Source organism: Galeopterus variegatus, unplaced genomic scaffold, assembly GCF_000696425.1.
Source record: "Galeopterus variegatus unplaced genomic scaffold, G_variegatus-3.0.2 Scaffold1260, whole genome shotgun sequence".
NCBI classification, from domain to species: domain Eukaryota; kingdom Metazoa; phylum Chordata; class Mammalia; order Dermoptera; family Cynocephalidae; genus Galeopterus; species Galeopterus variegatus.
Window position 1 is genome coordinate 1 of NW_007727371.1, and position 15080 is coordinate 15080.

General features: G+C 38.0%; 2 protein-coding genes across 2 annotated transcripts in view; one reads left to right on the forward strand and one right to left on the reverse strand.

Moving 5' to 3' along the window:
• Positions 1-179: 179 nt before the first annotated feature.
• Positions 180-9104, reverse strand: LOC103593026 (ribonuclease UK114). The gene is made up of 6 exons (XM_008575935.1): positions 8980-9104; positions 4370-4475; positions 2798-2852; positions 2468-2536; positions 2159-2214; positions 180-719 (listed from the first exon to the last, which is right to left on the reverse strand). The coding sequence occupies exons 1-6, from the start codon at positions 9042-9044 to the stop codon at positions 657-659; spliced, it is 414 nt and encodes a 137-aa protein (XP_008574157.1). The 5' UTR covers positions 9045-9104; the 3' UTR covers positions 180-656.
• A 105-nt stretch (positions 9105-9209) lies between these two features.
• The window catches only part of LOC103593027 (ribonucleases P/MRP protein subunit POP1), a 41699-nt gene continuing 35828 nt past the window's right edge, over positions 9210-15080 (forward strand). The window contains exons 1-2 of the mRNA XM_008575937.1: positions 9210-9307; positions 13755-13898. Of these exons, the coding sequence (XP_008574159.1) occupies positions 13757-13898 (142 nt within the window). The 5' untranslated portion in view covers positions 9210-9307; positions 13755-13756. The remainder of the gene's footprint in view (positions 9308-13754; positions 13899-15080) is intronic.

Sequence of the window (15080 nt, forward strand, 5' to 3'; positions counted from 1 at the left end):
AAAAAAAAAAAAAAAAGAAGTGAACTTTGAGAACTGAAATAGTCGGAGATTTCACTTTATGGTCCTCCCTACCCTTTCCTTTTATTAAGTGATATGTTTTAATGTATAAATTAAAGTGTTAAAAAATAAGTGAACACAATCACACCAAGGGAAGTCTGCACATCTTTTATTTCCATTAGAAAAATATTATCTATATAAAATGTTGGTCCACTTTCTTCTTCTTTACCTCTACCATTCAAATTTAAATACTTTAATTGTACTCAATATGTGTCATAATCACATCTGACATAAGAACTAAATATTTCACATCATTAAATTAATAGAATTTAATTGTATTAGGTGTGCTCTTGATTATCTCAGGAACAATAACTCATCTTGCCTACATGTTATTTCCCTTTACTTTTATTTATTTGAGTAACTATGTAATGAGTGTCTCTTCTATGTTCAGTAATATGGGTGTACCTATGTGTAATTTATAACACCAGTAATTGGATTCACTACCTAATCTTCAAGTCATGTTCAACTCTCCCTATTATGTGGTATTTCCATAATAACTCCATATATTTCAGTCAAACTTACACTTTCATCAATTGTTAAAATTAAGATGTTAATTTAAAACATAATGAAAATTTCAGACTAAATAACACGGGGCCCACTTATAGTCCTGCTGTTGTGAGAGGTCCTTGGACAGCTACTGCTTCAATCTCAACACGGCCTCCCTGTGAGGAAAATCATGAAACAATGTTTTGATCATTTTATATATACTGAGGGCTCCATAATACCTACTTAAAGACATATGCAGCTAACAGCAATGCAGAATTCTTTTTTCATTTATCTTTTTTAAATTTAATTTTTTTTATTATAACATCGTTGATTGTACATATCTGTGGAGTACAGAGTTGAATATCAATACTGTGTGCGATATGTGAGGCTCAAATCAGGATAATTATTATATTCCACATTGTACAATGTAATCGTTTTTCATGGCCCTTTACCAGTTCATCCCTCCCCACCACCCTCTATCTCACCTCTAAGCAATACAGAATTTTTAACATTGAACTTTTCAAAGGAAATATTCACTAAGAATCCACAATAGGCCAGGTTATCATGGTAGGCATGTTCATACATATTAGCTCATATGATTCTCACAGCAGCCCTATTAGATGTTCTCCTCACAATTCGCAGAATTATACACTAAAGCTGAGGAAGGTTAATTAACTTGTCCCAAGTCACAAAGCTAGATAGTAGAGGTTCAAACCTTTGTCATGTAATTCCAACTTCCGAGTTCTTTCTACTACACCCAATACCTTAGTAAGTCTGATGAAGATGATCATTCCAAGTAACAACTAATTAAAGCAATACAAAATGCCTCTCTTAGGAGATAAATTTTCTTTAGTGGAAAATTACAAGTGGAAGTCAACAAGAGCTGCTTTTTGATAAGCAGGAATATCATGCTGTTAAGAGGCACAGCTTCTAGTTAGATCAGAATACCAAAATCAGAATGGTGAGATATATGTGCACTGGTTTGAAGATTATTTTTCTAGTGGAAGGTCTAGATTTTTTATTACACAATATCCAAGTCTAATTTTTACTGCAGATCTTACAAACAAACCTGGCTCAAATTAATAGTCCCCTAACTAACATTACAAGACAGCTGTTGTTTTGCTTTTTCTCACAATTTAAGTACTCTGATTCTGTTATGTTTATGCTCATGTGTTGCCTTATGAGGTTTCTTAATTTTTTTTTCTTGTATGTAATATGGGGTGTTTCCTTTTAGACTTTAAGTTCCTGGGAGGCAGGGACTATTTCTTTTCTTTTTAAGTTTTCTTTCACAGTATTTAGTTTATTATATTCAGAAAACAATGTAGAAATTTAAAATTGTATACATTAGTCATTTTTTGTTTTTTTTTTCCTTTTTGTCTTTTTTTACTGACCGGTAACGGGATCGCAACCCTCGGTGTCGTGCCCCGTACTGGGGACTGGCAACGGGATCGCAACCCTCGGTGTTGCGCCTGCACCGCGCTCAGCCAGTGAGCAGGAACCGGTCTCCACATGGGATCTGAACCCTCGGCGGGAGCGCCGCTGCACTCCCAAGCGGCGCACTCTCCAGTGCGCCACCGGGCCGGCCCGACATTAGTCATTTTAAAAGTGCACTTACTTTAGGCAAAGCAGCAACCTGGTAAGCAGCTCTAGCAGGAAAATTATTCTTGAAATCTGAATTTAAAAGAATTTCATTTTAGTTTTCAGACATTGTATTGTTATTCAAAACTGCATAATCTGGTAAGTGCTTCATAGATTAGTCAGTTCTTAGATATAAGCAACAGGGTGCAGGGCTCAATCCCTGTACCAGTCAGTCACAAAAAAAAAAAAAAGAAAGGTAAATAATATAAGCATTAGGTACACCCATTTATGTTAACAGATCATTTCTCTTTAAAATGGAAAATAGGAATAAAGACAATTTACTTACACTGTTTGTAGATTTCATTGACAGCACCAAAGTCATTTATGTCAGCCAGCAAAACAGTTGCTTTTACCACTAGAAGATATATACATTGTCATTAGGTTTAGCTATTTAGTCTGGTCCAAAACATTCCTTAAAAAAAAATAGTATATATGATTCTGTGACTGTCTTGATTACAACGGGACTGAAGAAGTAAAGTAAAACAGTGTTGTTTCCCAGAAAAAACAACTTTAGAAAGCAACGAAGATATGGCAGGACATATTACAAGATACCGTGTTTTTCAAAAAGACCAAAGAAATATCAAACAGAAATGTGAAGTAATATCGAGTTGCTCACCATTAGTGAAGTCACAGCCTGCAGCTTTCAGAATTTCCCCCATGTTTGTAAGAGCCTGTGAACCAAGCCAAGAAAGGCCTGAGGGACTGATGTTATATTAAAGCTTTAAGTAAATGCATTTAATTATCTTTTACTGGTACTTCCTTAAATAGCTTTTGTTGCAGAAAAATTCTCCCTACTCTTTTTAGGATATCTCTATACAAAAGAATTCCTTTAATGGAATGAATCTTTCTGAAGTACAGTGAAAAGAGGCTATATCGTTTTGTGAGCAAAAAAATGGGACTGAAGTCCCTTGCTAATGCTAAAATGTGTCAAGTTTTTAGTCAATGTCCATTAAGCTGAGACAGAAATCATTTCTGGAGTTCCTCATTCCATATCACTGCAAAGAAAAGTATGAGTTAGTAAGCATTAAAACATTTTCATGTAAAGCAATATTTTATTTTAAAGGGTTCTTTTTCCTTTTTTTCAAAAAACAGTATTAGTAAGTTATATATGAGGGGTTTTCAAAAAGTCAGTAGAAACATTCATATTATCTTTTAATTCTATTTTTCCACGAACTTTGTGAGGTATTCTTGTATATGTTTGACACTCGGGCCTCTGGAAAAACATTAGTTTTTTACCTTCTCCTTAACTTATTTCTTTCAATTCATTCTTCCTCTTCACTTTACTGGTCACAGTATAATACTTGATTATATTTTCATGTTTTTAAAAAATAATCTTCTAAATAGATAATACTGGATATGGCAAAAAAAAAAAATTAGAAAACTGTAAAAAAGCATTTACAGTGAAAAGATGTCTCCCACCTTTATTCTCCCTCTCCCCAGTTTCCCTCTTCAGAGGGAAGTTTCTAGTTTCTTGTATATCCTTCTAGAGATAGTCAACGCTTACACTGGCATAAATGTACATATCCTTAAACATACAAACACACACACACAGCATATCGTGAATGCTGTCTGCATCTTGGTTTTATTTTATCATGTAACAATTTATCTTGAAGATCTTTCCACATATATTTAGTCGTATGAATCTAGCATTATTTATTCAACTAGTTCCTTATGGACACTGAAGTTGTTTTCTATCTTTGAGTATTCTAAATGACTCATGAATGCATTAAATTACCGTTTAATTCTATTTAGGATTAGAATTGTATTTCCCCATTCTTATTTTTAAAAACATACTGTGTATAATCTCTGATACTTCTCTGTTACTAACAAATGTTGACTTTTTACTTCTGTGGAGGTGGCTTTTTTCTGGATGGGGGAGGTATGCTGATCAGTGACCATGAAAATTTCCCAATCCATGTGGAAATGGCAAAATGTTATCTCATTTCAATAAATTCAGGTTTAAAGTCACCTTAGTGACAAGGAAGTTGAATCTCTTTTTTGATTGTTAAACTGTTCATCAAATTTCCAACTCTCCTAAATCAAATACTGTCTTAAATCAAGCAGTAAGTAGCTTAAAAGGCATTTATCTGTTAATCTCTATAAAACAAATCAGGCAAATGGATTCTTAATACTCTTCAATACTAAAAAGAAGTAGAAAAGGAAATTTCGAATGTGGAAAATGACTTACTTGTTTAGTTTCTTCCACTACCCCTCCTGGCACAAGCTGTCCACTAGAAGGGTCCATGCCTAGCTGTCCTGAAATGTAAACGGTCCCACCGACTAACACAGCTTGACTGCAATGAACAGAAAACCAGTGTATATGTAAAATATAAATATAAAACATAAAGTTCAATGCTAAGAGTTCTTGATAGACACAAAAAGTAAAAACTGTAAAATAATAAAAATTGGATAAATTTGACTTCATTAAAATTAAAAACTTAGGCTGGCTTTTTAGCTCAGTTGGCTAGAGTGTGGTGTTGTAACACCAAGGTTAAGGGTTTGGATCCCTGTGCCAGCCAGCCGCCCAGAAAAATAAAAATAAAAAATGAAATAAAATTAAAAACTTTTATTTTTTTTTTTTGTTTATCGAAGATATCTTTAAGAAAAGAAAAAGGCAAGAAGCGGATTAGGAGAAAAATATTTGCAAAACACATATCTAATAAATGACTTGTATCCAGAATATATGAAGAACTTTTAGAACTCAATAATATGAAGACAAACAACCCAATAAAAAACAGGAAAATGATTTGAACAAATACTTCAGAAAAGAAAATATACAAAGAGTTAAGAAGCACAAGAAAGATGCTCAACATTATTACTCATTAGAGAAATGCAAAGCAAAACCACAGTAAGATACCACTACACACAATAAGACAGCACTAATAACAAGCACTGGTGAGGATGTGGGGCGAGTGGAACCCTCATCATTGTTGGCAGAAATGCAAAATAGTACAGCCACTTCAGAAAACAGTTTGGCAGTTTCTTAAAAATTTAAACAGGGCTGGCCCGGTGGCGCACTGGATAGTGCACTGCTTGGGAAGCGCGGTGGCGCTCCCGCCCGGGGGTTCGGATCCCACATACAGACCGGTTCCCGCTCACTGGCTGAGCAAGGCGTGGGAGCGACACCGAGGGTTGCGATCCCGTTGCCGGTCCCCGGTCCGGTACGGGGGCAACACTGAGGGTTGCGATCTGTTGCCGGACACGGAAAAAGACAAAAGACAAAAAAAAAAAATTTAAACATACACTTAACATACAACCCAGCAATTTCTTTCCTAGGCAACTAGCTAAGAGAAATGAAAACGTATATTCAAAGAGTTTACGTGAATGTTCAGAACAGCATTATTCATGATAGCAAAAAAGCAAAAACAAAAACAAAAAACCTCACTGATAGATCCAGCAAAAGACTACATATTGTTTGATTTTATTTATTTGAAATTCTAGAAAAGACAAAATAATAGCAGCAGAAAGTAGATTAGTTGTTGTCTAGGGCTAGGGGTGGGGACTGACCACAAATAAGTAGGAGGGAATTTTGGGGGGGTGATGAAAACATTATAAAATTTGATTGTAGTCCTAGATGCATAACTCTATACATTTACCAAACTCATGGAACTCTACACTTAAAATAGATGATTTTTATAAATAACCACTTACACCTCAATAAAGCTGTTAAATGAACAAACAAAAAAATGCAATGCCAAGATCACTCTAAAAAAATAAGTAATCATTCTCAGGCAAGCTTAGTCACTGCTTGTTGAAAGGTCACCATTGCTTCCAATATTGTTGTTATAAATAAAACTACACTAAAAGCCATTACACACACATGCACCCATACTTTCCCTGAGCAGGTAACTAAGCCTTTCTTTCCCCTGGATCCTAGGGGTCCTCTGGTTGAGCCTTTCTTATGCCATGTACAGGATCTTGCCTCATACTGTGGCTAGTCCTGTTATTATCCTATCTCTCAGAGTATCTTAGACTGTAAACTCCTTAGGGGCAGGCGTAGTGCCTTACTGTGTCTCTGAAGCTGTGCAGGGCACAAGTGATTCCTTGCACTTTGAAGTGTAACCTCAAAAGTGCACCCTTAATTGACCCTTCAACAAGCTGTGACTAATCTTGTCTGAGAATGATTACTTATTTTTTTAGAGTGCTCTTGGCATTGCATTTTTGTTGTTGTTTTACAGCTTTATTGAGATGTAAGTTACTTATTAAAATCACCTATTTTAAGTGTAGGATTCCATGAGTTTTGATAAATGTATAGAGTTGTGCATCCATGAATAGTAGGCACAATGTAACTTCTGTTGGCTGTTTTGCTCACTAACCACTTAGCAGCGTAAACGATTTTGACTGTCAATAAATATCTTTTTGGCAGGACCTGTTGGCTTATAGTGTGGGCTTTGGAGAGCTGAAGAAGGTATACTGGTAAACTTGGTAACAAGATTCAGAGAGTTTAGGAATTCTTCTCAAGTACCTAGCTTTCACCCTGGCCCACAAACAGATAACTCTTGAGTTTGTTAATCTGTAATCTGTTTTTAGGTTAAATAGTACCATGGCTAACACTGTTTCTATTAACTGTCCTGTGTACAATTAAGCTGTCTGCCCTAAGGCCCTTTGCAAAGTACTTTCAACTCTCCCCATATGTGAAACATAGTTTAAGCCCATATGCATTATCATTTATAGAAAATTTTGTGATAGTAAAAAGAAACTCATTTATTTTCACAATACTAAAAGTAAGTGCTGAAACTCTGAGACTATCTGAGCTATGGGAGTTATCTCATAGATTTAAAGAGGTTTGTTCACAAAAAATTGGATAGTTGACACTTTCTGAGCACGTGTAGAATCCTAATAGACAAGTTGTTAGGTTTCAGAAAATTTAAAAGTATATTGTTCTACTTCCAGGTCAAAAGATAATCACACTTTCAAAAGCATTTGAATAATAATTCTCAAATCATAATCTGTGCCGTATGGGCAATCACTTCAAAAATTTATGACTATTTGGATGGTGTGCTAGCAAAATGGTAAGCAATGCAAAGCAATGTGGTGTTGAAATCCCTCAAGGTTCAGTCCTGAAGTACTCCTGAAGTGTGCTGAGCTGACTAGCTAATTAGTGACAACACCCCATTCATCCCAATGCCTGGGACTGAAAGTTCAACACATTTGAATTCTCCCCAGAGAGGGCCAAGAATTTTCAAAAAGGAAACTCACTACAAACGTCATGTACAAAAACTCTTGTTTCCAAATTGTTCTTAAAACATGTCCAGTTAACTTTATCAGGATATAATGTTTGTTGGAGTGTGATTTTTATCTTCAACATAAAATACTGAAAATAAGCACCATCTCTAGTAACCTAGTGTTTTGTATCCTTTGGATATACAATGCACAAGAGACACAATGTCCTGGAAAGTCTGCACACCGTGAAGCTGGTTGACAGCTTTTTTCTTGCCCTACTGGCACATTCACATGATGATTCTCTTATTTTTGCCTGTAACTTCATAAAGACAGTTTAACCCCACCTCCGAGTCAACCAGGAATATTACAATCCTGCTTTCTTTCTTGTACAAAGTACATAGAGTATCTCTAAATAGGTCAAGGACAGGAGAGTGAGTAGAAACGGTGTTAGCCAGGGTACTATTCAACCTGAGAACAGATTACAGATTGACAAACTCAATAGTTATCTATTTGTGGGCCAGGGTGAAAGCCAGGTACTTTCACAGAAGTATTCTTAGACTTTCTGAATCTTGTTACCAGGCTTACAATTTAATTTTTTTGAATACAAGAACATTCACATGGTTCAAAAATCCAGAAAATATAAGAAGAATCAGTGTAAAGTTTCCCTTCCAGCTTTGTCCCCCACTTGCTCCGTTCCCAGCCCAGAATCATTGTTCCTCTTTATGTATTCTTCCAAAGTTTCCTCATACATACACGAACAAAAACTAATATATATTCTCCCTTTTTACACAAAATATGGTATTTTAAACACTCTTATACACTTTGCTTTTTTCCCTCAACAGGGTGTCATGAAAGTCTTTCCATAACTATATGTAGAATGCTTCCTTATTTTTTTTTTAACAATTATGTATTTCACTATATGGATATACTTTATTTAACCAGTCACCATTGCTTCCAATATTGTTACTATAAATAAAACTACACTAAAAGCTATTACACACACATGCACCCATACTTTCCCTGAGCAGGTAACTAAGCCTTTCTTTCCCCTGGATCCCAAGGGTCCTCTGGTTGAGCCTTTCTTACACCGTGTACGGATCCTGCCTCGTATTGTGGCTAGTCCTGTTATTACCCTTTCTCTCAGAGTATTTTGGGCTGTAAACTCCTTGGGGTGATGAAAATGTTCTGAGATTAAAAAGTGGTGACGGCTGCACAACTTTGTAAGTATGGAAAAAGCGCTGAACTGTACATGTTAAAGGGGTGAATGCTGTGGTACGTGAATTATATTTCAATAAAGCTGTTACCAAAAAACCCAAAACACCCCAAACAAAAATCAGGGTCAGACCACTTCTAACCAGAGAAAGCGTTCTGGCTGACTTGGCTCCGGAGCGAGACCGTCTCAGGCGGGGGCAATGTCCCCCGAGCGCAGGCTCCCGATCCCACTGGGGTTCTCAATTCGCTGTGGGTCCCGGGTGCGTTCCTTGCTCCCTTTCTGGGCTCAGTTTACTCGCGGGTTCAAGGGGGTTGGTCTGGATGATCCCGGAGGCCAGCTTCGGCTCTGACCGGGGTGGCCCCAGCCCCGAACCTCCTACCCCCAAGTCTGGGATCCGTCAGGGTTCGCACAGGCCACATTACCTGTAGGGACCAATGGCCCCTGGGGCTTTCGCTGTGCTTATCACTCTTCTGACCAAGGACGACATGGCAGAGCCTTCTCTCTTGCAGCCCCTCTCGCTTCTCACGCAACTGACCAACCTCAGCAGCGCCGCTGCCCTAAGGCGCCGCGGGGGTCGGCTTCGCTCGGCATTCTGGGAATTGTAGTCTCGGCGCGACCCCAGGCCTCGTGGAGGAAGCGGCCGCGCTGGCGCATGCGTCCTGCAGCTTGCTGGCCGCGCGCGTCGCCTCGGAGGGGACTGTCGCAGGGGCTTGTCATTCTGACCCGGGGAGTCCTCAGAGCGTCTGGCCGGTAGGTCTTGAGTGGCTGGTGCCTGCCGGGGTCCACGAGTTTGGGGGGAGGGTGTATGGCCGCCCCCTACCCGACGCCCACTCCCTGGCCGACTCCCCTCCGCATCTTCTCTTCTTCAGCCCCTGTTGATCTCCTTTCCTTGCTGCCTGCGCCGGGGGCCCCACTACCCGGTGCCTCACTTCCTTCGGCTCCTGCGCTCGAGCCCCTTACGTCTGTCATTTCCCCTGCATTGCGCCCCGGGCGGAGGCCGTCCTGGGAATGGGCTTGCACCCTCTCTTCTGCCACCCTAAAGAAATAAGACGGGTCATTCAGGGGACCACGCTAGGATCTGGGCGTTGTCCACCTTCCCGCTTCCCCCACGTCCCTCGGGCTTTACAAGGTCTCCTTCGATCTGATCAGAGCTGTAGGGACTGGGATCTAATTGCAAAAAGAAGGATAGTGATCTTGGTCTAGCTAGTGGTCCCAGAGCTGGTCTCGGGACAAGTCACGTTGTATCAGAAGAGATGGTACTTGGCTAAGTATTTTTTTTATGTTGTTAATACTCGTATATATTATAGGCACGCTTCAGTTCTTCATTCATGCGTACATGCACACATTCAACAAATGTATATTGAGCCCTTACTTTGTACAGGGCACTCTGTTAGATGCTGGCGATGCAAAAGTTAAAAAAGGCACATAAGATCCCTGTTCTTCCCTGCTTTCAAAACGTAATTTAGGAAAATCCCCTTTCTTCCCTGTCATCTTGGCCTACATACTGCTAAGGTTCTGGCTTTCCTGTTCTGGCTCAAGAACCTAAAGATCTTTTTCACTGGATTAAAGGCTTCAGCTTGGAATAAAGGTCCTTACAGTCCGGCCTCCCTTTGCCTATTCAGTTTCATCCTCTCTACTCTCTCTGCCCACTCTAGTCCTCCAGAGTCATCACTCCTGCATTCACACAGTAAATTCCTGAATACTCTTTCTTCCCTATCTATGCAAATTCCAGCTAACTGAAATCCTGTTTTCTCGTTGACTTTTCCTGCTGATTCACATTTTTTCCTTATCCGGCTTCCTATTGTGCAATAATACACAACTTAGTATTTATTATATGTGGTCTTATTCTCGAATTGTTTTGTGTTTTAAGATTAGTGAGTCGAGCCAGACAGCCTGGTTTGAGTCCCAGCACAATCACAAGCTTAGTGGCCATGGGCTGATTATATAACCGGTCTGTGCTTCAGTTTATTTATAAAATGAGGATAATACTAGTACCTCCCTCACAGACTTGTGAGAATTAAGTGAATAAGGCATGTAGAATAGTGCCTGACACATACAGTTCTCAATTAATTTTTAAGACAACTGAATTCTTTAAGGAAAAGAGACCACATCCTTACACTACTTTGGTATTACACACAGCCTGAGACTTAGGTACCCAAATGCTTGTTATATTTGGTTAAATTGGAGAATTAGGAGATGCTTTTTATTTACAAAATAATTCACCGTATGATTCTTGAAATAAGGAGATATGGGAGCATTACAAATAATTCAACTTGTGTAAAATATTTCTCGTGAAAAAAGATATCGTTATTCTTAAGGCACATTTTATATCAAGTTTGAATCATCAACTTTTTATTTTTTATTTATTTATTTGTCCTTTTTGAGACCGGCCGTACCGCGCTCAGCCAGTGAGCGCTGTGAGCGCACCGGTCATCCCTATACAGGATCCGAACCGCAGCGGGAGCACTACTGCGCTCCCAGCGCCGCACTCTCCCGAGTGCGCCACGGGCTCGGCCCTGAATCATCAACTTTTTAGATCTGGAAGGAAACTGAGATCATCTGGTTAATTTACAGGTTCTAAAATGAGTCCACTACACCAAGGGCTATGTCTGGATACTAAGCTTTATGAAAAGACATAACATGTCCATTTTACTTGAAGATTTTGGGAAAACATTTTTACAAAACCTGGCACATATTTAGTGCTCATTAAAGTTTTTCTTTAGTAAGATAAAATAAATAAACTAAAATGAATGAATATGAAAAACACAAACTATCAATGTTAGGAATAGATGTAATATTGACTTGAATTAATGTTAAGAGATAAGATTCCTTCTGGAAGCTATTTTAAGCAAAATCCTCAGGTTTCACAAGGTTGTATTCTGTATTCATCCTCTTCTGCTGTTAGAACTGTTTGAGGACCACTGCTTGTTCAGTGTGCTCATTTTTTAGTCCGGAACCAAAACTCAGAGATGTGGCATCCCAAGGTTACCTAATCTAACGCCAGCCTGCTCTTGACTCATTCTAATCCTGAGCAGAACCTGGGATCCCAGGTTAGTGCTCTGTCTTGCTGGCTAAGTTCTGATTCAAGCAGGTAACAGTAGGTAGACTAAATGGTTTCATAAAATATTTTGAATGATTCTTAATGCAGACTGATCTCAATCAAGTGCTTCACTAGCCAACCAGTTCTGCAGAACTCCATCTACCTGCTACACATTGTTTAATTTGAAAAATGTTTTTGGGTGTAGATATGGTTGTCTTTCACTTAGGTGAAAGTAAAGTGGAGTAAGACAGTGAAATGATATAAATCCATTATTTCATTTATTAAGAATAGTAGCTACCATAAACTTAGCATTTAGTTTGTCTTAAGCCCCCAAGTTATGTACGTGTGGTGTTTCGTAAAGCCAAAACCTTATGTGTATATAAGGTTTATTTCATTCTTACCACAACTTTGTGATCATTCCCATCTGTAGAGGAGGAGCCTGAGGCTCATAGAGAGAAAGTAATTCTCCTAAGATTATATAACTAAAAAGTGGTAAGGAATGTATTTGAATCCAGGCCTTCTAACTCCAGAGAGAAGGCTCTTAACACTACACCACACACGCAACCCTTAATTTTGATGAGGTCTTGCATTGGAAGAGGAAGCAAGTGAATGGGTGGTAGTTAATTCAGTGGTTCTCAGCAGGAGTGGTACAAAGGCTGATATGGCATTTTGGCAGTTTGTGCAGGTGTTCTGGTTGGCATAGCGGTTGGGATAACACTGTTGGCATTTATTGGGCAGGGGCTAGAGATGTTAGGAAAGTCCCACAGTAGTCCAGCACCTGCCTCTGTTTTACATAAAAGTTTTGGTTACACAGTTTTAATTTACTGTACACTGAGTTTCCCAGGAATGCAACAAACTGAAGCAAGTTTGTACTTTTTTTTTGTACTTTACCAAGGAGTGTTCCCCACACTTGGAAAATTATCCCACCAGTGGTATTATTGTTACCTACTCTTTGAGGCACTAGTACGACACACCTGTATTGCTTTGCCTTTGTAGCTGTTGTGTTCCTGGTAATTGTACGTATACGTAGAAGTAAAAACTAGTATTAAAATGCTTTGAGAACAGCTTGGTAAATGTCTCCTGCTTTGAGCTTCCCTACCTCCTATTATCTCCATCCACGATCCTTCAGACTTTCTTATAGTCAGCAATGAAAGAGTTAATGACTGTTGCATGGTGAGGGAGGGCTTCCAGGACCCTTCTCCAGCTTTATGGATTGTGCCAGTGCCTGTGCTGGTGCTTGTATTGATGTGGTTATCCCCTGGGTCCAAAATCTCTTTCTACTTTATAATGTCATCTAGTACAGTTGTGGTGAAATAGTTACATACAGTATTTCTGTATTTATTAAAATTAAAACCTTTTTCTCTTTTGTGTTACAATTTGGGCATATATGGTAGGTTATGTGTTGATAAAAGTTATGTAGCTAGTTGGTTATGTTATTAATGAATTTTATTTCAAAATGAAAAACTGATTTAATAAAAAAAGGGTGGTTGAGTTTGACAGTTGGGAACTACTGAGTAAATCAATCAGGCTCTGCTAGGTTTTTGTCCTTTATCCTTCTTTCTTCAAATTGAAATCTTTATCTGTTGCTGTTATAAATTAAAGATATAGCTGGCCTCATTTCAGAAATGAAATGAAAACATCAGTAATTTATGTTCAGTTTTTATAGAGGTTATCCATTTGGAATAGGGTGTTCGATATCTCATTGATTCAGGTGGCTCTTATTTCACCTACGATAAAATGCTTTAACTAATTTACTTTTTTTACCCCACATAGTGATTTTATCTCACCTAACTTTTCATTCTTCCAGCAGACTTTATGCAGTGTCAACATTTATATATGATGTAATTATTTGTCAATGCAAACTGGAATATACTACTAGGGTCTCTTCCATCAATAGACTTATTTTTTTTCTGTTGAATTGGGTTTTTGGTGTTAATACCATTTGATAGTCCTCCTAGATATCTCCCCAGTTATGAACCCCTGCCATAGGTCAATATCATGATAACATTTTGATATCATCAATCCACCTACAATAAATGAAGATTTAGTATGTTGAAGAATTATTTTGAGTCTTATGAATATTTATTTATTAAATTTATTTTTATTTTTGAATGGATGGTCTCTCTCCCTGTATTAAATTTATTACTTCCTTTCCAGAAATGTCTAATGCAAAAGAAAGAAAACATGCTAAGAAAATGAGAAACCAACCCACCAATGTGACTTTATCCTCTGGCTTTGTGGCTGATAGAGGAGTAAAGCACCGTAACAGAGGTGGGAAACCTTTCCAAGCTCAAAGACAAGGTAAGATACACAGGATGCTTTCTCCACTCCCATTTAAGTCAAATCACTTTTGTCAGCTCCTTTTGATAGTCATTATCTAAATAGTAAATGAGCTGAATTATAAATAGATATAGCAGACAGTCATTATTCTCAAATTTCATATTTACAAATTTGCTTGCTCACTTAAGTTTACTTGTAACCCCCAAATCAATACTCGTGGAGCTTTGGCAGTCATTCGTGGACATGCACAGAGCAGGAAAAGTTTGAGTTGTCCCATGTGTATGTTCCCAGCCTGCTTTCTTGTTCTAGCTCTCATGCAGAGATGGCTAGAGGATAGAGACAGTAGAAAAGGCAGTACAGTACAGCGCAAGAAGCTCTGGCTGGGGTTTGAATTTCAACTGTGGGGTGGCCTTGTGCAAGTCACTTCATTTTCTCTTTTGTAAAATAATGGAAATAGAATCTACCAGGATGAGTTGTTTTTAGGAATTAAGAGTATAATCTATGTGAGATTGAGATATAGGAAGGTACTTCAAAAAGTTTGTGGAAAAATAGAATTACAAGATAATATGACTCTTTCATGACCTTTTTGAAGACCCCTTGCATACACACACACATATATATATATATTCCCCCAAGAGCAATGGTTCAGTATTCACTAATTCAGTGTTTGCTGTGAGTTTATAGACCATAACTATAATGAAATTGATTAAATAATGAAAAATAATGAAAATTAATTGTGTGTATTTTTTACAGCTGAATTATTTTATTCTACCATGGCATCAATTATTATTAAATTACACTTCTGTATTTCATATAGTAATCAGTACAGTTATCATATCTGCATTTAACTTATGTGCAGATTTTAGAACCTTACAAGGTGTTAGTAAGGTGACAGTTGTTCATTGGGTGGGGCAGCAGTAGAAAATGCCAGTTTGGGAAGACAGCAAAAGCAGGTGGCCAAGAACTTTTCTGAAATACTTTAAAGAACAGTGTGCATTCAGTCTGATTATGTAAATTTTAGATTCGAATTCATAAGATCTAGATTCAGATCCAACAATTGATGCCTGCCATGCCATGTAATGAGCCTTTCACTCATATTATCTCATTGAAACCTCACAATGAGAAACCTTGTAACATGTTTCAAGATTATAGTGGCTTAATAATTTTTTTTTTTTTTTTTTTTTTTTTTTTTGGGGGGGGGGG

What these genes read in the sequence shown, in the direction of transcription:
- LOC103593026 (XM_008575935.1), bottom strand. Translation starts at nt 9,044, where the DNA reads ATGTCGTCCTTGGTCAGAAGAGTGATAAGCACAGCGAAAGCCCCAGGG. An exon ending in AGGCTGTGACTTCACTAATG is followed by an intron (nt 2,537 to 2,797) that starts GTGAGCAACTCG and finishes TATATCTTCTAG; the next exon opens with TGGTAAAAGCAACTGTTTTG. An exon ending in CAATGAAATCTACAAACAGT is followed by an intron (nt 2,215 to 2,467) that starts GTAAGTAAATTG and finishes TTTTAAATTCAG; the next exon opens with ATTTCAAGAATAATTTTCCT.